Source organism: Dipodomys ordii, unplaced genomic scaffold, assembly GCF_000151885.1.
Source record: "Dipodomys ordii isolate 6190 unplaced genomic scaffold, Dord_2.0 Scaffold113, whole genome shotgun sequence".
In the NCBI taxonomy this organism is placed as follows: domain Eukaryota; kingdom Metazoa; phylum Chordata; class Mammalia; order Rodentia; family Heteromyidae; genus Dipodomys; species Dipodomys ordii.
Window position 1 is genome coordinate 4,667,946 of NW_012267329.1, and position 20,694 is coordinate 4,688,639.

At 44.0% G+C, this 20,694-nt stretch overlaps 1 protein-coding gene across 1 annotated transcript in view; it reads right to left on the minus strand.

The window, feature by feature from the left end:
• Nucleotides 1-13,042: 13,042 nt before the first annotated feature.
• Eif3f (eukaryotic translation initiation factor 3, subunit F) overlaps nucleotides 13,043-20,694 on the minus strand; it is a 9,330-nt gene continuing 1,678 nt past the window's right edge. Inside the window, exons 4-11 of the mRNA XM_013028682.1 lie at nucleotides 20,518-20,694; nucleotides 16,621-16,691; nucleotides 16,327-16,406; nucleotides 15,613-15,750; nucleotides 14,401-14,492; nucleotides 13,879-14,015; nucleotides 13,668-13,781; nucleotides 13,043-13,282 (exon numbers count right to left, since the gene is read on the minus strand). Coding sequence (XP_012884136.1) covers nucleotides 13,205-13,282; nucleotides 13,668-13,781; nucleotides 13,879-14,015; nucleotides 14,401-14,492; nucleotides 15,613-15,750; nucleotides 16,327-16,406; nucleotides 16,621-16,691; nucleotides 20,518-20,694 — 887 coding nt within the window. The 3' untranslated portion in view covers nucleotides 13,043-13,204. The remainder of the gene's footprint in view (nucleotides 13,283-13,667; nucleotides 13,782-13,878; nucleotides 14,016-14,400; nucleotides 14,493-15,612; nucleotides 15,751-16,326; nucleotides 16,407-16,620; nucleotides 16,692-20,517) is intronic.

The window sequence follows — 20,694 nt, forward strand, 5'->3', positions numbered from 1 at the left end:
TTTAAGTCTTTAGCCCACTTATTTATTGGGCAGTTGTTTCTTTGAGGATTTGTTGTTGGGGGATTTAAGCTTTTGAATTCCAGGTATATTTTAGATATGAGACCCTTGCCCGTTGTATGGCTAGTGAAGATGTTCTCCCAATTCATGGGCTTTCTATTGATCTTGCTAGCTATGTCCTTTGCCATGCAGAAGCTCTGCAACTTCATGCACTCCCATTTGTCTAACCTTCTTTGATTTGTTGTGGTTCTGGGTCTCTACTTTCTCTTTAATTTCCCTTGCACGGCCCCCACCATATTTTACTCTGAGAGGCAACACTTTCCATTTATTATTCTGGTCTTGACAGATATATCCAATCTTTGATCCATTTGTGTGCAGCTAGAAAGGACTGGATCTTAAAGGCTTTATTAATTCTAGAAGACAACAGCAACACAGATTTATTTCCTTGAGTGAAAGGCATATATAAATGAGGGTCCAGGACCTGCAGCACTCCTCTGGCTATCTGCAGATGTCTGTACTCTGTAGTTCCAGTGGTGGCCTTTCCTACAGGATTTCTTCCTTCAACACCCTGACACTTAATGCCAACTTCAGGTCAAGAGATGAGGATATTTATTTCTGCTCTGAGAGGTGGGCTTCATACTCAGGTAGCACTTTGACCATTCGACTGTGGTAACCTCACTTTCATATGCCCAACTGCACACTGCAATACCACCCAACAGTCCCAAATAGTTGTGTTTCCCCTTCACGCCAATACTTATGTTGAAACCTAACTCCCAAGGTGATGACATCTGGAAGTGGGGTCTTTAGAGATGACTGGGTCAAGAGTGGGGAGTAGTGTCTTTCAAAAAGAGACCAGAAAATATTCTCTAGCCCTTTCCTCCTTGTGAGGACCCAACAGAGATGTCATCCACGAAACAGGTAGCTGGCCCTCACAGGTCACTGAATCTGCCAGTGTCTTTTTATTACTACTACTACTACATTATCTTGAAGTAGTTGTACAAAGGAGGTGCCATTAAACAAAGCAGTTTATAAATGTAATGCATCTTGATCAATGTTACCCCTTTCAACATTCTCACCCATCCCTCCCCATTCCACCTCTTCCTTCACCTTCTTAATTTTATAGGATATGCACTGAATTCTTCACTGCATTCTCCCCTCACTTCATTCATCTATCCCTCTCCCTTTGACCTCACCCTACCCTTTCAGGTACCCATTTCCTGGTGTTTATTTGGTTGAAATATGACTTTGCCTTTCTAAGGAATTACTCTATTGAAATAAGAGTTCCCCCTTGAATATACTGTATTTCAGTTAACACACTGTATACACTTGCATACCAGCCAAAGTATTTACTTATAAGTTCATAAGCTAAATCTAGCTTCCACATACGAAGGAAAGCATCCTTGGTCTCTCTGGATCTAACTTACTTCACTCAACACAATATTTTTTTCCAGGTCTTTCCATTTCTTTACAAATCATACAATGCCATTCTTTGTAATGGATGAGTAAATTCTACTGTGTATATATACCACATTTACTTGATCCACCCATCCATTCAGAGACATGGAGACTGACTGCATATATTGGCTATGGTGAATAGTTACAATGAACACCACCATAGCCAATATTTGCAATCAGTCTGCATGGCTGGGCTGCCAGTTTCTGGATCTTGACAATTCCAGCCTCCAGAGGGTGAAAAATAAATTTCTGGCATATACAATTGTATGGTGCCACACATTTATGGTAAATTAAGAAAACAGCATAACTCCCTTTCCCCACATTTTCTACGCTCAACACAATGCAGTAGTTCTGCATACAGAGTCCCATCACCCTTCTCAGTTCTTTCATAAGTGAAGAGAGGGATGCAGTTGGGATCTGAGGGTCCACATAGACTTGTGGATACTTTTTCTTCATGTCTCTAACTCAGCCTAGGCAGGAGCAGAGTTTCATAGTTCTTAAGTAAGCACCCCACACCTGGTAGCACCAGCTGTCAGGAAATGGGGCAGATACCTGCTGTGTGCTATTCGGATGCTTGCACCATGGGGCCAGTCAGGGCTGACAACTGAATAGGTAAAGATACCAGATATCAAATACTAGGCTAAGCCATTAGTTCCCAAGAAGGGAGGGGAACTCTTAAAATTCACGTAGGGATAATGATTTTGAAAGCTATGATTTTATAAGCAATTACAAAAGCTGTTATGCAGTGAAAAGGTCTGTTGAGTGTCAGGAATTATGGTTCTGCAGTGTTAACAATTTTGGGGAAATACTTGCCTATATGCTTTTTAAATTTTGTTGTCATTCTATTAGTGTTATATTTTTCTACCTACTACAGAAAACAGATAAAGAAAGGATATACTTATCTCAATTTGGTTGGAAGTTCAGGGCGCTGAATGTGGTTTCTGGCATCTCTGAATCTGTGAATGATCAATGGTCACGTGACCCTGTGGTTACCATCATCTCACCTGTGTCCAACAGCCACAGAAGGAACAGGCATGTGTCTTTTAGATGTGCAAGAATATCTCAATATTTACTGACAGAAACAAAAATTCTAGGTAGAACTTGTGCCTTGTGAGTTGAAATTCTCCCATATATATTTATAATTGTATGACTCTATGCTGCAGCCATAAATGTGTGCACATATGTATTACATATAACATATACACATATGTGTGTGTGTGTGTGTATATATATATATATATATATATATATATGTATATATATTATATGGGGAGACAAGTACTGGGATTTGAACTCAAGGTCCGGTGATTGCTAGGCAAGTGATGCTCTATCACTTGAGTCATGACTCCAGTGTCAGTAGTGCTATAGTCATAATGAATGCAGAGCGCTCTTAACGAATGTAATTAAACTTTTTGTTTTGTCAGTCATGAGGCTTGAACTCTGGGCCTGGGTACAGTCCCTCAGCTCTTCAGCTCAAGGCTAGCACTCTACCACTTGAGCCACAGTGTCACTTCTGATTTTCTGGTGGCTAACTGGAGATGAGTCTTAAGGACCTTCCTACCCATGTTGGCTTTGAAACATGATCCTCAGATCTCAGCCTCCTGAGTAGCTAGGATTACATGCATAAGCCACTGGCACCCAGCTCCCCTTAAACTTTTTTTTGGTTGGTCATGGGGTCTGAACTCTGGGCCTGGGCGCTGTCCCTCAGCTCTTCAGCTCAAGGCTACTGCTCTACCACTTGAGCTACATTGCCACTTTTGGTTTTCTGGTGGTTTATTGGAGATAAGAGTTTCACATATTTTCTTGCCCGGGCTGGCTTTGAACCTCGATCCTCAGATCTCAGCCTCCTGAGTAGTTAGGGATTACAGGCGTGAGCCACCGGCGCCTGGCTCCCCTTAAACTTTTTTAAAGAGTAAAAGTTACATCTGAAAATAGATGGGCAGTTAGATCAAATGGTGGATGTTATCTAGATAACCATAGAAAAAAACTTCTAAGTTCTAAGCCACAAATATTCATAAAGACATAAATAAAAGAATAATCAGGCCAGGCTGAGATCTGAGGGTCATGGTTCATCAAAGCCAGCCTGGGCAGGAAAGTCCGTGAGACTCTGAGCTCCAATAAACCACCAGAAAACTGGAAGTGGCGGAAGTGGCGCTGTGGCTCAAGTGGTAGAGCTCTCGCCTGGAGCTGAAGAGTGCAGGGACAGCGCCCAAGCCCAGAGTTCAAGCCCCAGGACATTAAAAAAAAAATCAGGACAATAGCAACTCTTCTAAAGTTAATGGGGATCCTATAGTGCCCTGTTTCCAGCATGGCACCAGAGGAAGCAGTCAACAAAAATTCATGGTTCTCAAAGCAAGGCCCTCAGAGATTCATTTCTTTGGTTTAATGTCAGGAAACTACAGCCCCTGAGGGAGATCAAGATGCTAAGAGGACTTACAGACTTAAATGGGGGCTTGATGCGTGGGTGAGAAGGATCTGAGAGGTTATCATCAGGTTGAGGTTACAGGCAAACGCGAGAAGCTAGTTCTTACGGAGATGATAGTGGATCACATATGTTCCCTGGGTGACACGATGATTCTGAAATTCTTTGGGAGTTCAGGAAGAAGAGGGGGGATGATGCCAAACCTCTCCTTCCTACATTTGATGACTCACTAGGAGGACTCTCGGGGCTTAGCGTGTAGTTATACTCATGGTTGTGATTCACTGCAGCAAAACCAATCTCAAAAAAAAAAGCTGTTATGCCTTTTTACATGGAAAGCTAGTGTGCAGTCAGCAGAAGGAAAATGCTTGAGGTAACTGAATGAAGATCCCTTAAATCTCCTTGCAACAACACATGACCACACATGCAAAGTGCGTCCCATCAGGGAGGTCCACCAGGTCTTGGTGTCCAAAGTCTTTAATGAGGAGTCAGTTGGGCGCACATTACTTTGGTCCCCTAATAACTCCTACAGAGAGAGGAGGAGTGTTTTGGCCATGGTGTGAGGGATGAATATTCACCATAGATTATTGACAGAGGAACTGGCAAATGCTCTGGAAGTCAAAGCTTAGGGCAGTGGCTGACACCTGTAATCTCAGCTACTCAGGAGGACGAGATCCTCAGATTTCAGGAGACTAAGAGAAGTAACTTGAAGTAAATTCATTGTAAAAGTCCAGGCAACCCATTATATCTAACGTCTAAATCTGGACTGAAGGAAGAAAGGCATTTTCCCAGGCTCGCTGAGATACAGTTGTACTGACTCTATGGTTCAATGGCCTGACAGTCCAATAGTGTGAGATGTGTCTATGTTAGATAAGAACACTTGGGACTCTGGAAAGCTGTCTAGACTTTGAGGATTGGGATGGCAGTCTTGTCTTTAGAAGTCCAGAACTACTCACGCTTGAAAAAGTAGCTTATGGCAAATGGGCCCCAATTCACGCTTGAAAAAGTAGCTTATGGCAAATGGGCCCCAATAAAGCTTAGAGACCTAAGAGTATCAAGATGCTACAGAAGTAACATTGCCCATTGTAATCCAGAACATCAAGCAATCACCTAACCATGAACCAAATGATTTATATATCTATCAGTTCACTAAACACAAACTAGCAATTCATTGTATGATGACTGTGGTAAACTGGGGATCCAGGCAGATAGAGATCACAAGTAAACTACATGACAAAATGATCCAGACTCTGGCACAGATCCCTGTTGCGCCAACCTGCTTCCTCAGCTCACACTTATTAAAAGTGATGTTGTCTTCTCCCCTCCCTCAACTGCTGTAGGACTGTTTTGCTATAGTAGTATGAACCAGAAATAGATCGTAACCATTCTACATAGTGGAACTGTAACCCAACTCTGACTGGTCCCACTGGGGCAAGTGCTTAAGATGACTGAGAACATCTTCCTGCTGGGCAGTAGATCTGGCTATCTGTTTTGCAGGTAGGGGAGCCTGAAGTAAGAATATCCATGCACTTCTGGGTAATGGAGAACTACTTGATGGGCTGAACAGAAGCCTGGGTGAAGCAAGTCTGGAGTACTGCAAGCAGTCTGTTGGGTGCTGACAGCTCATTCCTGGCTATTCACGAGGTTGAGATCTGAGGATTGCAGTTCAAAGTCAGCCCAGGCAGGAAGGGAAGTCTGTGAGACTCTATCTCCAACTAACCAGCAAAAAGCTATTAGTGGAGCTGTGGCTTAAGTAGCAGAGTGCCAGAGTTGAGGGAAAAAGCTAAGGTATAGTATCCAGGTCCTGAATTCAAGCCACAGTACTGGTGTGTGTGTGTGGTTTGAGTGCACACACACACAAATCTGAGGAAGAGGCATGTAGGTGGATGGACTAGGAATGGTACCAGGTGATGTAGATATTTATGTCTCATGTTGACGCCTGTCATTAAGCATTTGCTGTATAAGACACTGATTGACTGTGTGAGTTGTCTGGAGTTTATTTGCCAGATTCTACCCTTGACTTCCTACAACTAAAACCAAATGGAACAGGGATGTAGCAGAAATGAAAACTGCATAGGACTGACAAAAGGACTCTCACACCAAGACTGCTGCTGCTGCTGAATGCTCAGCCTTCAGGATCAGTCTAAATTCTCCCAGTGCCATTTCTTCAGGAGGCAGTCCCAGCAGTTGATGGTTATTTATACCAGATACCTTCCTGTCTGGAAGGGGTAGAGTTTGTGTTCTTATTGGAACTATTTCTGAAGATGGGTTTATCTTCCATCCCCCATGCCTATAGTGCACCAGTGGTTTACAGTGCTGCATAATGAAATCTTAGCTCAGAGACTGATTTGACGATTAAAAGATTGTGATATTGATCTTCTAAAAAGAAAAAAGTTTTCTCATTTACTGCATTATCTGAAAGCAAAGCAAAACAGAGGGAATGATGTGCTAGGACTCAGCTAAGGGGCTGGCTTTGAGATGACCCCCTGTGGATTACTGGTTCTCTGTACTCCAGCCTGCAGTATGATGCATTAAACTATCAGATGATGTAACACAGAACTATCTCCAGGACTTAAGACTACAAAGAGAAAGGTAACAGGGGATAAGGATTGTTCCCTTTCATTATCACCAGCCCAGATCCTTGCAGGAATTTTGTTTCCCATTTGTGCAAATCACTTACCATTTCTGACTGTCAGATAGAGGTCGTGATACCCCAGGGGTTGTCCACTGAACCTTCTGCAGGGCCACTTTGTGCTCCTAGAGCCAGTGAATCATCTGGTGAAGTTACCATATAATTTATCCCAACTGTCTAGAGGAGCTAAGGCTCCTGCTGCACAGTGGGTTAGGGAGGATTAGCGTGATACTCTTGCATTAATGTATGCATCTCTTGGCATACATTCCAGTCTGGGAATAACAGTGAATAGGCAATTACAGCCAACAATTCGTGAACAAGGTTAGATGATCAGGAGCTCAGACTTTCTAGATGAGCAATCCTGACTGGCTCTTGTATTGGCCAGGGGTGAGAGAAATCTAGAATGCATGGAGACAATGAGTAGTATGGCTGAGAACCTGCTGCAACAAGACCTATACTTTATTCCACTAACCTTCCTGCTGGAAATTTAAGAGCTTGCAGCTGACTACCACCTTAAAAGGATGAACTGTGGAATCACTGTGGGATGATGTGTAAGACACAGGTGATGTCCTGACTTTTCAGCTCAACAGTGGGCAACAATCCCATGTGTACTGTGACCTCAATGGCTTCTGCCTGAAGTTCCTCCAATTAGCTAGGGGAGAATGCAGTCCATGTGTAGATGCAGCCTACGTGCGAGAAGCTGGCTAAGTGCCCCAGCCTCTAATCTGTCAATGAGAGACTTCAAAGGGCACTATTTGTGGATCTTTAGAAGTTCCTCATTGGACAGAGCCCCTGTGATTGCATTAATGAGCTTATCAATTTACACTGCATCATTCCTCCTCTCCTATCTCTACCACTTTTGCTTCTTGGATCATTATTATGAGATGGTTGGTCTTTTCAAAAAGTATGTGAAATCTTAACCTCTGGTAGCTATGAATAATGTGAGTTTGTTTACAACTAGTCTTTGCAGATATAATCATGCCAAGATGGCCTTGGTAGGATGGGGACTAATCCAATACAACATATAAGAACATCTGGACACAGATACTCCATAAGACCATGTGATGAGAGGCAGAGATTGAAGTGCAGTAGTCACAAGCTGAGGTACTAGAAGCTGTAAGAGAGGAAGGGAAGGGTTTTCCAGAGGCCTTGGAGTAAGGCTCAATATCTTGATTTCAGATTCCCAGTCTCCAGAACTGAAAGCAAATTTCTACTGTTTAACTCATAAAGTTGGTGGTACTTATGATGGCAACCTCAGGATCTGAATCCAGATCACACACTACTCTCCCAAGTTCCTACCACATGCCAGGCTTTCAAGGGTCCCAAACCAAGTATGGTCCCCCCCCCCCCCGCCTCCCTTAATTCTCCTATCTAAAGCCAGGATTTCTATTCTCAGCTAAACCTTACCTTAATCTATTCCTCGCACTCTCCACCAACTACGCAATTGCCTTAGGACTCACAGGTCCAAGTCCTCTCACATCTCTTACCTGTCCCCAACTCTAGACCATGTAAAAGGTTTAGGCTCTTTTAAGGGTCCTTGAATCATATACTAGTCCCCTACTAACCTTTGCCCTGATGGAAAGCTCTAGAAATCTCAGTTTGATAGTTCAGACTGGGCCAAGGTTACTCCTGAGCAGTAGTGGACTAAGGATTTCCATACAGAGGGCCTTACAGGCTACAATGTAACTGGAAGACCAGGGCCTAGACTTACTTAAAACTTTGTTTCCAAGTTAAGTCTGAAAATGTATTTTCTTGGCAGTGACTGTGGGGAGGGAACTGAGGAAGGTGCTTTGGTATCATTACTTGACAGCTTAAGGGCAACTCAAGGAAGAATTTCTAGAAGCTTTGGCCACTCATGCACTGCCAGATTTTTCCCAATTGACGGGTGTTTTTCTGGGCAGATCCTTAAGAATTGGCTAAGGATGAAAGGAGAATGTAAGAGGGGGAAGGGCTACCAGGTGGAGGTAGATAAATTAAAAAGGGAACAAGCAACAAATACACATTGTATATACATGGTAAAAATGGGAAATGTGAAATGAATCTGGGGGGGTGGAAGGAGCAAACAGGATGCAGAAGGATAATGAAAGGGGTGACTCTGATCAAGAAGCACTGACATTTAGATGGACACATGAAGTTGTAACCCCTTGTACAACCTTTTGAAGTTTAGAAAACAAAACAAAAAAAACAAAGCCATGTGGCTTTGTGGCTCATTCCTATATCCTAAGGATTGTGGTTGGTTTGAGCCAGCTGGGGTGGGAAACCTTATCTCCAATAAACTAAAAAAAAATTTGGGAGTGGGTGCGTTTTGTCTCAAGTGGTAGAGCACTAGCTTTGAGCAAAAGAAGCTGAGGGACAGTGCGCAGGTCCAGAGTTCAAGCTCCAGGATCCGCCAAAAAACAAACAAGCAAAAAACAAAACAAAACTCAGGCACTATGGGAGGAGAACTAGCAACCTAAGGCTTAAACGGCGTAAGTGTGCCCTCTAGTGGTTTGTTCTTTCTTTCTTTTTTTTTTTTTTGTCAGTCATAGGGCTTGAACTCTGGGCTTGGGCGCTGTCCCTGCACTCTTCAGCTCAAGGTGAGCGCTCTACCACTTGAGCCACAGAGTCACTTCTGGTTTCCTAGTGGTTTATTGGAGATGAGTCTCACAGACTTTCCTGCCTGGGCTGGCTTTGAGCCGTGATCCTCAGATCTCAACCTCCTGAGTAGCTAGGATTACAGGCGTGAGCCACTGGTGGCCCAGCTTCTAGTGGTTATTTCTAAGAACGCTTCACATGCAAAGCTCTGACTGGTAGTCCATTATGATCAGAAGAACTAATAGTGTGGGATGGAGATGAATTAAAAGTGATAGTCATCATCTTGGGGAAGAAACATAAACATAGAGCTATCACACTGATGAGAAGGAAAATTATCTCAAGGCTGACACACCAAGATGGGCCATACTAACCACCATGGGGAAAAGATGTAATTCATAGACTAGATCATCACCACAGGCAGCTACTTTTTCTCTTGGGCAGCAACACTGGGGGAAAGAGGCAAGAGAAACCTGTAAAGCTTGTGAGAACTTGCACTGCTGAGCATGCGTGGATCTCTAGATGTTGCAGTAAGTGCAAGCCTGATCCTATCTTAAACAATCCAGGCTGTCTGGACATCCCTGGAAAAGCCATAACCTGCTCATGAGACAATGTTCAGTTACATGCTGTGCCATGCAAACATGCAGGAAGAACAGCAATGTAGATAGTCCTGTTTGGTAAGAGAAAAGGAGACACAGTGCAGAACTAGGCAGGACACCAATTATCCCATGCTCTCCTGCCTCATGAAGACTCAAGTCTACGTGTTTAATTCTTCCTGGCCACAAGAATCCTGGGAGACTCCAGGAGTCCAAAGATCTACGTGGGCCATGTTCTTCACAAGGTAACTTTGGTCCTTGCTAGAGACTCCTCTGTACCAGTTTTGCAGGACAATTTTAGTCCATGAGGACCCAAGCCTTGAAACAGCTCTCTTGGGACTCCATCAGAGCCTTGCTCCTAGGTCAGTAGCCCATAGGCTCAGAAGTGACAGACTGGAATTAGGAACAAGGAACGTTCTTAAGAATCCCCCTTGCTCTACAGAAATGAATTTGGTTCATTTGATAGGAGCCCTGGCTTGCGCCTGAAAGGGGAGGCTACGGTATGAGACTGTGGGAAGAGTAAGTCTTTGGTTCCCATTCCTCATTCCACAGTGTGTAAATCCAGAGAAAAGAGGGAAGCACAGGCTTAGCCCTTAAGATGTACTTTCTTGTATCCCTCACAAGCAGATGGTGAGAACCACTATGTGGTTTCTGGGGTGACAAGGAGTACACAGAACTAGATGATCACAAGAAACTTACACTTATGTCTGCACATAGAATTATATGCGTCAGCACAAAGAAACAACCCAATGTCCAGTATTAGAAAATTGTATAAAGGGTCGGAGGTGTGACTCAGGTGTTAGGGTGCCTGCAAATGAATGTAAAGTGTCAGGAGTCCAGGTCTTGAATGGAAAAGCTTAAACAGATGAGCTCATTTATGTAATACAAACTTATGAGATGAAAATAAGGTTTTCAAAGACTTAATGACATGGACAATAATTATTTGATGATGTCTAGTTTAAAGAAAGATAAAATACAAAATTAGGCTGGGCTGGGGTGTGGCTCAGTGGTACAGCTTGTGTTTATTATGCACGAGGATTCAGTCCCCAACACCAAAAAAAAAAGAAAACCAAGGTTATTTCTAATTAGCAAGATGTATTAACAATAACTGAAGGGCCAATTTGAATTATTCTATTTTCTTTTTTCTAATATAGAAATACTTAAAAATAGCAAGTTATTCTTAGAATAAAAGTATCATTGTTCAAAATAGGAGCCAACGTTGGTGGCTCATGCCTGCAATTTTAGCTACTCAGGAGGCTGAGATCCAGAGGATCAGTTCGAAGCTGACCCAAGAGAAAAGCTCATGAGATTTTATCTCCAAAATAACCAGCAAAAAGTTGGGCTGGTGGCATGGCCCAAATGATATTGTCAGTTGAACACGCTCAGAAAACTCAAGGCCCTGAGTTTAAACTCTGGTTCTGATGAATGTTCATGAAGCTTTACAGAACATTAACTGCTGACAAGAAGCCATGCATATGTATGTGTGTGCCTAAGTAACACTTGTTCTGGGGCTTGAACTCATGTCCAGGGCTCTGTCCCTGAGCCTATCTGTGCTCAAGGCTGGAGTCCTACAACCTGAGCCTCAGTGCCACTTCTGGCCTTCTTTGAGTAGTTTACTGAGATGAGTCTCATGGACTTTCCTGCCTGGGCTGGCTCTGAACTGTGAGCCTCAAATTTCAGTCTTCCTAAGTAGCTAGGTTTACAGGTGTGAGTCACTGGTGTCCAGCCTTTAATTTCATCTGTTTTTCAACTTTATATGGTATAATGTATATTCCCTTAAAGACAACCCTCCTTCACTCAATGTTAAGATTTATCTGTTTTGTTACAACTCTGAGTCCTTGTTCTAAATAGGATTTTGTGACTGGGGTTTTGTTTTGCTTTAACATTCCATTTCCTACCTCTGGATAGTCCTGTTACCTTTCTCATGAGCACTAATGCATTTGGACTGTTTGGCATCTGTCTCACCTTTTCTGTACTTATTTACCAACTTCTAGAAAGTTTTGCCTCTTCTCTTTTATGCTTTATTTTTTTCAGGCAGGGTCTTACTTTGCCCATGCTAGTCTTGGGCCACCATCCTCCTTTATAGCTTTGATTATAAATATGCACCACCAAGCCTAGCCTTGTTTGTGGAGATGGAATCTTGCAAATCTTGCCCAGGCTGGACTCGAACTGCAATCCTCCCTTATCTCTGCCTCTGGTAGGGTAAATCTCAGATCCCAATTCACTTAAACTCTAGTTCTTCCTCCTTGAAGGGGTATACATATCCATTCTACTACGCATCTATTTTAAAACACTGATACATGCTCTATTCCTTCAGTTCAGATCAAGCAACCATTCTCTCAATTTTTCTTCAGATTCTTTTTCACTCCTTATGGAATCCAGATAATTCATTGAGAAATGGTTTGTGTTGTTAGTAGGCACTTTTCCAGACTGAAAGGCTGAAGGTGCAAGTTAGTAAAGCAGGCAGGAATAGGCTTTAACCAGCATGAGCTCATAGGCCCCAGTCTGTCATCCATTTTTCTCCTGTCCGCTCACGCACTAGCCCAGATGCAGGCCCTTCAACACTGCACAGGGAACATCACCCGGTCATCCATGGTAAGATGCTATGGAGAAGGGATTACAATCAGTTCCCTGGGGGTTCAGCTTGCTCTGACTATAGGCAAGAGGCCACTGTAAAACTAGCATGCTAAGAAGGCTGTCTGAGGTGTGCACTCAGGACCTCACACTTGCTTGGCAGTAGCTCTACCACTTGAGCCACACTCCTAGCTGTTTTGATCTTATTTTTGAATAGTGTTTTGTTTTTTGCCCAGGTCAGCTTGGACCACATTCATTCTATTCACACATGTAAGCTGGGCTGACAGGCAAGTATCATGCACCGGCGGGCTGTGTGTGTGTGTGTGTGTGTTGGAATCCTTTAACTCAGGGCCTGGGCAGTCCCTGAACTTTTTCCTTCTGGCTGGCACTCTATTTGAAGCATATCTCCACTTCCAGTTTTGCTGGTTAATGGAAGTCATGAACTTCCCTGCCTGGGCTGGCCTGGAACTGGGACCCTCAGATCTCAGCCTCCTGGGTAGCGAGGATTATGGGCATGAGCCACTGGCACCCAGCTTGTGCCTAGCTTTTTTATTGGTGAATGGCATGAGGGGGAAGGGTCTCACAAACTTTTCTCCTGCAGGCTTTGAACTGCAATCTTCGGATGTCAGCCTTTAGAGTAGCTAGGATTACAGGTATGAGCCTGTGTAAGTGGATTAAATACAGACAAGATGTGGGAAACAAACAGCCAATGTTTACTTACAGTATCCACTTCCTGGTTTGTGAGCTCTAAAACAGTTTTCTCCCTTTCATCCAGCAATGAAATCACATCAGATGGAATTCATTTACAAAAGGTGGGCTATGTTTATTTAGAGCCACAGCAGCTGACTCAAGTGTGGCTCAAGACCACAGAGAAACCACTTCTCCTGGCGCTGCCCCTCCTGGCTTTTCTTCCGATAGTGCTCAGCAGCTCTCCTTGGTGTGCTAAAGCTTAGGTCCCATTCATAGGTTTACGAGTTTCTCATTGAGGGCGATCTGGGACTGTGTGAGGTTGGCCAGGTAGGTCACCATCAGTAGGTCCTGGAAAACAAAAGATAAGTAAGTGAACCAGAAAGCTGTCTTGACCTGCTCCACTGGGGACAGGGCTGAGATGACAGTCCTGGATAAGTGACACCTGGGAGAGACTAAGCAGGAGTCAAAGGTTGGGGTTAGCATCTCGGCTGTTGCACTGTAGATTGGGGGTGCCTTTGGTGACTACAGCACTAGGAAAAATCAGAGTGTGCGTTTCATCATCTCTGTAGTGTTTTCCTAGGAATCACGTAACAAGTCACACAGCATCAGCAGTGTCTGAGACAGTGGGAGGAGGACTGGTGTACAACCTCTTCCACCCACCCAACCTGGACTGCAAAGCGGCAGCCTCCTCCACCCATCCTGGCGCTCCTAAGGTCCCAGCTATGGCACTCACATTAATATTGCTGTTGAGCATGGTCTCAAAGTCGTCTGGAACGATTTTGGGTACTTGGTTAACCAGACTCATCAAGAAGCGGCCCACAGTATTGTCAGCTGACACTTTTCCAGACTGAGCGGCAAAAGAAAAGATTTCAATGAAGCAGCATGTGGCACTACCCCCAGCAGCACTTCCCTGGGTTCTGCCCTGCCGGTTCTGCCCCCCTCACCAGCACGTCCTCCGCATATTGCAGCACTGTGCTGAGCGCGTCCTGGATGCGAGCTGACGCGCCTCCTACTTGCTGCAAGTCGCTTGAGAGGCCGATCACCCGGTTGGGGCTAAAACAGGTCTTCATGATCAGGTCAACTGGGGGAGTGGTTTGAGGATGGGAGTAGAGAAAGAGGGAATTCAGTCACATCACTGATAGAGATAAGACTCTATCTAGCCTCCTAGTTCTCCCACACTTCTGGTTCTGCCCCTCCTTGCCTCTCTTCTTTCTGACAGTGCTCAGTAACTCTACGTGGTATGCTAACCCCTGGTTTGATTAGCACAGATCAATGGTTGCATGCTCTTAGGTGCTTTTTTTTTTTTCACTTCTAGCCATTTCTGAAATAACCCATTGAATCCTGGTCATCAGAAATGCTAGGCTGCCCAAGGCTTACATCCTTGTTACACAGCACTGCCCCGGCTCCCTGCTGCGTTGCCACCCCCCCCCAAACCCTGAGACCTATAAGCAGTATGGGTCACTCACCACCAATGCGTTCGGTGTCATAATATGCATATTTCACTGTCAGAGGTGTGAACATAACTCCCATGGTCCTCCCAGGGACACCCATCAAAGTGCTGAGGAGAGAAGTGAACAGATGGACCCGGCAGCAGGCATTCCATGTTTAACCTGTACCATGTGAACCCCAAAGACAAGTGTGCAAAGCTCATTTTCTTTCCTTAGCTCACTAAACTCTGGGCCTGTGAAAGGACTTGGTTCTGGCCTAGTCCTTTTAGATGATGACTCTACACACCAAAATGACAGTGACAAGAGGACAGGACTCCGTCCCTGTGGAACTGGCTGTCACGGTAAAATGACAACACATGGATCTGTTCTGGGACCATGCTTTACATTAACATTGAAAAAGCACAGACTCCTGCCCGCAAACTGCTACATCTTGAGCTACAAGTAACGTCAGCAAAAGCATTGTTTACTACTCTTGCAACTGGATGTTAATAGTGTGAGTCACCTTAAACGTTAAGAAGTTTAGCAATGGGCTACAGCTTGGCAGTACACCGGCACATAGGGCTTGGCTCCCATTTGACTTCCTGAACAGTATCACACCCGTCAGACACAGCTACAGGATGAAGGTAAACAGTATAGGAGATCTCTAAGAATTGCCTTTACTCTAACCACAAGACAGATCTTCCAACTCCCACAGCAGCCTCTTTCTTGGCAAGCCACCAGAGCCCTCCCCAGTACCAACAAGTGCCATTGTGAAACTGCAGGTAAGTTCACCGCTCACCACTGTATTGCTATTGTAACTCAAACAGTATTCAATCCTAAATTAAAAGGCATCTCCAAAATTAAGGACAGCCACCTTTAACTTTCTAAATATGCCAAGTTCTAAAGGGTAACTTAGTGGTGAACCGGATGAAAAGCACAACAAGAAAGCTATATGAGGATATGTCCTGCCTGTTCTAGAAAAAATGACATGGAAGACACATGATGGCTTATTCAACATCTAAAGGCCTGCTATCTGACATACAGTATGTGGAGAACTAGGGTGAGAAGGGTAACTGGGGAGAGTCTGCCACAGAGTGAGACCTTGTTAATAACAGCTACTGAAGAAAGAAGTGAGCTTCTAAGAGAACACTGAGCTGCACTGAAGGAATGAAGCCTGGGTGGGGCTGGGGAGTCATCTGTGCGTGGTTGATCACTTCTTATGTCCTTGTGGCCCCGCACTCTTGGAATTACCTGACATAGGCCTTGATGCTCATACGGCCATTCTGGAGACTTGTGTCCACAGTAAGGTGAATGGGGTTGGGGGCCTCCCGGCTGTAGTACTCATGGATCAGCACTGAGTGCTCTGTGATATCATGGCCTGTTGCATACCTGGAAAGGCAACACAGTCATACTTTCACCATAGTGACACCAATACCAAACATAATAGTGGTATGTGTGGCTCTAGGGTATCTGACACCTCTATGATAGTTACACCTAATGATATTCTCCTACCCCAAACTGTGAAATTACAATCCAAAGTAAATATTCTTGAACTCACAGAATCTGACCTGCCAGCAAAATACAAGTGATCCAAGCCAGGCACCTATGACTCATGTCTGTAATCCTACGTACTTAGGCTGAGTTGGAGGACCAAGGTTTGGACCAAGCCTGAGTAGTAAAGTCTGTAAAACTCTTATCTCTAATGAACCACAAAAAGCCAGAAATGGAGCTATGGTTCAAGTGTTAGAGCACTAGCCTTGACCAAAAAAGCTCAGGGATAGCATCCTGGTCCCTTTGAGTTCAAGTTCCAGGAAAGGCAAAAAGAATGAACAAACCCACCAATGATGTGATTCCTAGTTCCCTGAGTTAATCACTTCCAACACTCTGTCTCTAGCAGCAGGAAGACAAAGTCTATCTAGTTTATGGAAAAGAGCTTGGCTATCACCCCTGGCCCTTACAACTTACCAGCCCAAGATGAGCTCATTTGGAGAGACTTTTTTGTGCAATTCATACATGTTCTTCGCAAATTCCATGTCAACTGCCACCTAAGAGGGAAGGCAGGGAAGGAACATAAGAAGCTAGAATAAAAAGGAGAGAAATCACCCCCACCAAACCCAAGAGCCCAGGAAGTATATCTAATGGGATGACACTCCTTGGCTGCAGGACCCCAGTTATAAGAACAACACACTGCACAGAAGACCCTTGAAGAGACTTGACAAATGGCAAGCTGTACACTGTGGAGGCCACATCCCCACTCACCTCATCTTCTGACTCATTGTGTGGCACCGAGAAGCAATTGGTGACCTCCACTGAGTGCTTGTCAACAGTTCCTGTGCAAGAAAGAATCATCCACGTGTTACAGAATCCTAGAGATCTCAACTGCCTCTGACTATTTTTGATGAGTTAGTGAACACCAAACATGAATGCATTAGCTTCAAGTTCCAAACCAGTGGGATAAGGATTCTCCAGAAAATGGAAACTCTGGAGTGATCACCAAGGCTTCCAGCACTTTATGGTACTGTTTTTTTCAGCCTCAAGACTTTCTCCCTATGAGGCAATCTGTGGAACTGTCTACACTGTCTATATAGAGTATCAATACAGTACCTCAATCTCACACTAGAGCATTTTAGGGAGCATTACCTGTATGTCTCTTCAGTATAGCCTTAACTATTATGGGCACACAGAAATCTTTTACTTGTGAATCTTCAAAGACATTAGTCTTTTTTTTCCCCTTGTGGGTTGTGGGGCCTGAACTCTGGGCCTGGGCACTGTCCCTCAGTCCTTCAGCTCAAGGCTAGTGCACTACCACTTGAGCCACAGTGCTACTTCCAGCTTTTTTTCTGCTTATATGGTGCTGAGGAATCGAACCCAGGGCATCATGCATGCAAAGCAAGCACTCTACCACTGAGCCACCTTCCCAGCCCCCAAGACAGTCTTTTTCAGTACCTCTTTTTGATTTTCTAGTTCTAATCTTATTCTTACTACATTAGTTCTTTGGTCTTCCTAGACCACTAGCCTCCTAATTTTGCCACACTCTTCTAATGTACTGGCTCATCTCCCAATCCAGGCTTTCCTCTCTACCACAAACAACAATGTTGCCTGTCCCCACTAGTGCTTGTCCAGGTCCAATTCACTCTGGCTTCTAAGCTTAAAGGACATTTATTATCTCATTTGACCTCTCTTCTGCATTCAATATACTCGACTGAACTTCCTCCACCTTAAAGCTTTCTTTTCCTTGGGCTTCCAGATGCCAGTCTCTTCTAGTTCTCTTTGGTGGATCCCCCTTTGCCATATCAGTTTTTCAGCATTGGCTTAGTTTTCCTATATTTTACTCTTGCCTCCTTTTGTAGGTCATGGCCTGACCTAGAAATATTTTTGTTAATAAAAGTTTACACATCCAATTGTTTATGCATTATTTGTGTCTGCTTTCTTGCTAGAATAGCAGAGTTGAGTAGCTGACAATAGAATACAGACACAAACCCTGAAATATTTACTGTCTGGGCCATTATAAAAGCTGCCAATCTCTGTGTTAGGTGAGCATCCACTTTATGATTTTGATTACCTTTTATCTTTCACTGGCATAATTCCTAAGCTGATGTAGTTGTCTCCATCTCTTTTGTGGTTGACTCTTCACACTTTTCTTTTTGTGGTGCTGGGGACTGAACCCAGGACAATGTACATGCCAGGCAAGCAGGCAAGCACTTACCACTCAGTCATTTCACACTTCTGATTCAATTTTCTGCTTAACAACCTCAATGGCACACTCAGTGGACACCTCACAAGGAACACACAACTCTAAGTCATTCTTGACATTCCCTTTCTTTCTGCACTCTTAACTATTTCCTTTTAACTCATCTACCTATCTTCACTTCTCAAGTGCCTTTCTATGACTAGATCAACCTCTATTAGTGTCTAGGATCACAGCCTATCCCTTTTATCCACTCCCTACAAAGTAGCCAGAGCAGTCTTTAATTCCTTGTCTTTGCTGAAATGGCAATTACTTGAGATCTGTTCCTAATAGCCCAGAATAGGTTAGGTTCGTCTTTTCATCACTTCATGTAAACTTCCTTCATGGTGCTTTATTTAACTGGAATTACTTTATACAAATTAATGTCTCTTTGCTCTGCTAGCTTCATTTCCTGCATATATCTATCCTCTCCACCCCTCTGAACACTGACTTTTTTTTTTGGTCGGTTGTGGGCCTTAAACTCTGGGCTTGGGCGCTGTCCCTGTGCTCTTTAGCTCATGGCGAGTGCTCTACCGCTTGAGCCACAGCACCACTTGCGGTTTCCTAGTGGTTTATTGGAGATGAGTCTCACAGACTTTCCTGCCCGGGCTGGCTTTGAACCATGATCCTCAGATCTCAGCCTCCTGATTTGCTAGGGTTACTGGCGTGAGCCATGGGTGCCTGGATGACCTCTTTTCTGTAATGCCTTCCCCAACCTTCTGAAATAACTGTGTTCACAATCAGAACATTATATTTGAACTATTTACAAGTAGGAATACATTTCTAGCTGAGCACATCTGATCAAACTTTGGTACCTAATAGTTTACAACATAAAAGGCATTAACTTCATTTTCACCAAGTACAATGAATTACAAGCAAATATCAAAATGTAAGTTCTTAGCAAGTAGAATCTGTGCTGCTGCTTCTTTTTTTTCCTTTGTGCCAATACTAGAACTTGAACTCAGGGCCTGCGCCCTGCTCCTGAGCTTTTCTGCACAAGGCTAGTGGCTCTACCACTTGAGTCACAGCTCTACTTCTGGTTTCTTTGGTAGTTAATTGGAGTTTAACAGCCATACCAGTGCCAGAAGTTGCTTTCTGCAGTAACTTCATTCTCATAACTAAATCTATTAAAGTAGTCCTTGGAAGAACTAGACTTTTAGGGTAATTTGCTTCAAGACATGACTAATTATTTGCTGGAGTCTGTCTACATATCCTGTTCTTTTTGCAATTCTGTCAATTGTATTTTATGGTATAAAGACTACTACAAGTACAAGAGTACAGGTGGCTAATGACTTAATCCTAGCCACTCTAGAGGCTGAGATCAGAAAGACTGAGGTAGGAGGCCAGCCCAAAGGGGGAAAAAAGTTCCCAAGACCCTATCACAACTAATAGGAAAAAAAAAAAAAAAGAAAGAAAAGAAAGCTAAGAGCTTGTCATACCAGCTACTTGGGAAGCATACTGGATTGCGGCCTAAGAAAAAGCAAAAGTCTATTCTAAAAATAACAAAAGCAAAAAAGCTGGAAGCCTAGCTCAAATAGTAGAGTGCTTCCTGGCAAGTGTTAGGCCCTGAGTTTAAGCCTCAAAAAACACAAATAAAGGGGGGGGGGGAGGGAACCCAGTACTATCTCTCTCCACTAAGAAGAAATGATGTAAACAACTACAGTACATTTAGTGTCTAACACCAGTAATCAAGTGACAAGGAAATTTAGGGAACCAGAGCAAGGAATTCATTCAACAGTTCCTCTATAGTGCTTTTCCATTTTTACAAACTACTTTAACACAAAATGTTATTTCCTAACATCTGAAACAGACAAAATAAAGATCACTCTTCAATCTGAAGTCCCAGGGTAGATTTGTAAGCAGATAACACGAATGTTTCAGTCAAAATGGAAAGGCAGAGGCAGCAAGTCGGGGAAGGGGGTAGGGTCTATTACATCAAGAACTAGTATTAGGTAAGAATGAGGGACAGAGGCTCAAGGCTAAAAGTTTAAGAAAGCAAAATGCGAAATTCTAAATAGGTTCCAGTCAAACCAGTGTTCTGTTGAAAGCAAATCCTTCATAAACACCTTGAAAACAAAGTGGTCAGGGGCTTAAGGAGTTAATGGTTAATTCCTCACTGCGCGTTGGAGCCCGTTTTTGGCAGAACGGAGCTGATCACACTTGGTACCGGATGATGTTGGGAATGTTTTTAAATGTAGATCGTTCGATACACTCGATTTCCTCAGTAACTGGTAACTACTTGAATACTTTCAAGTCATCAGCGTGTCAGCAATCTGGTGCCTAAGAGTGGGTAGGTTTGAGTTCTGTTGGGAAGATAAATCGCCGCAGACAGGTGCCATGGGGAACAGACAAGGGATCAATGCGTAGGGAAAGCGAAGGGAGGTACCCCTGAGTGCCCGTAGAGACGCACGGACAGGCAGGCCACTCACCCAGCAGTGTCCCGATGACTCGGGCAGCGCCCTCGTTGCGTCGTTCGTAGCTGTCCACGATGGAGGCCAAGATGACAGGATGCAGCCTGACCACGCGGCCTCCGGGGAAAGGCCCGGGGAGCGCGGGAGCCGGCGTCTGCGCCGGAGCTGGCGCCGAGGCAGGGGCCTGGCCGGGGG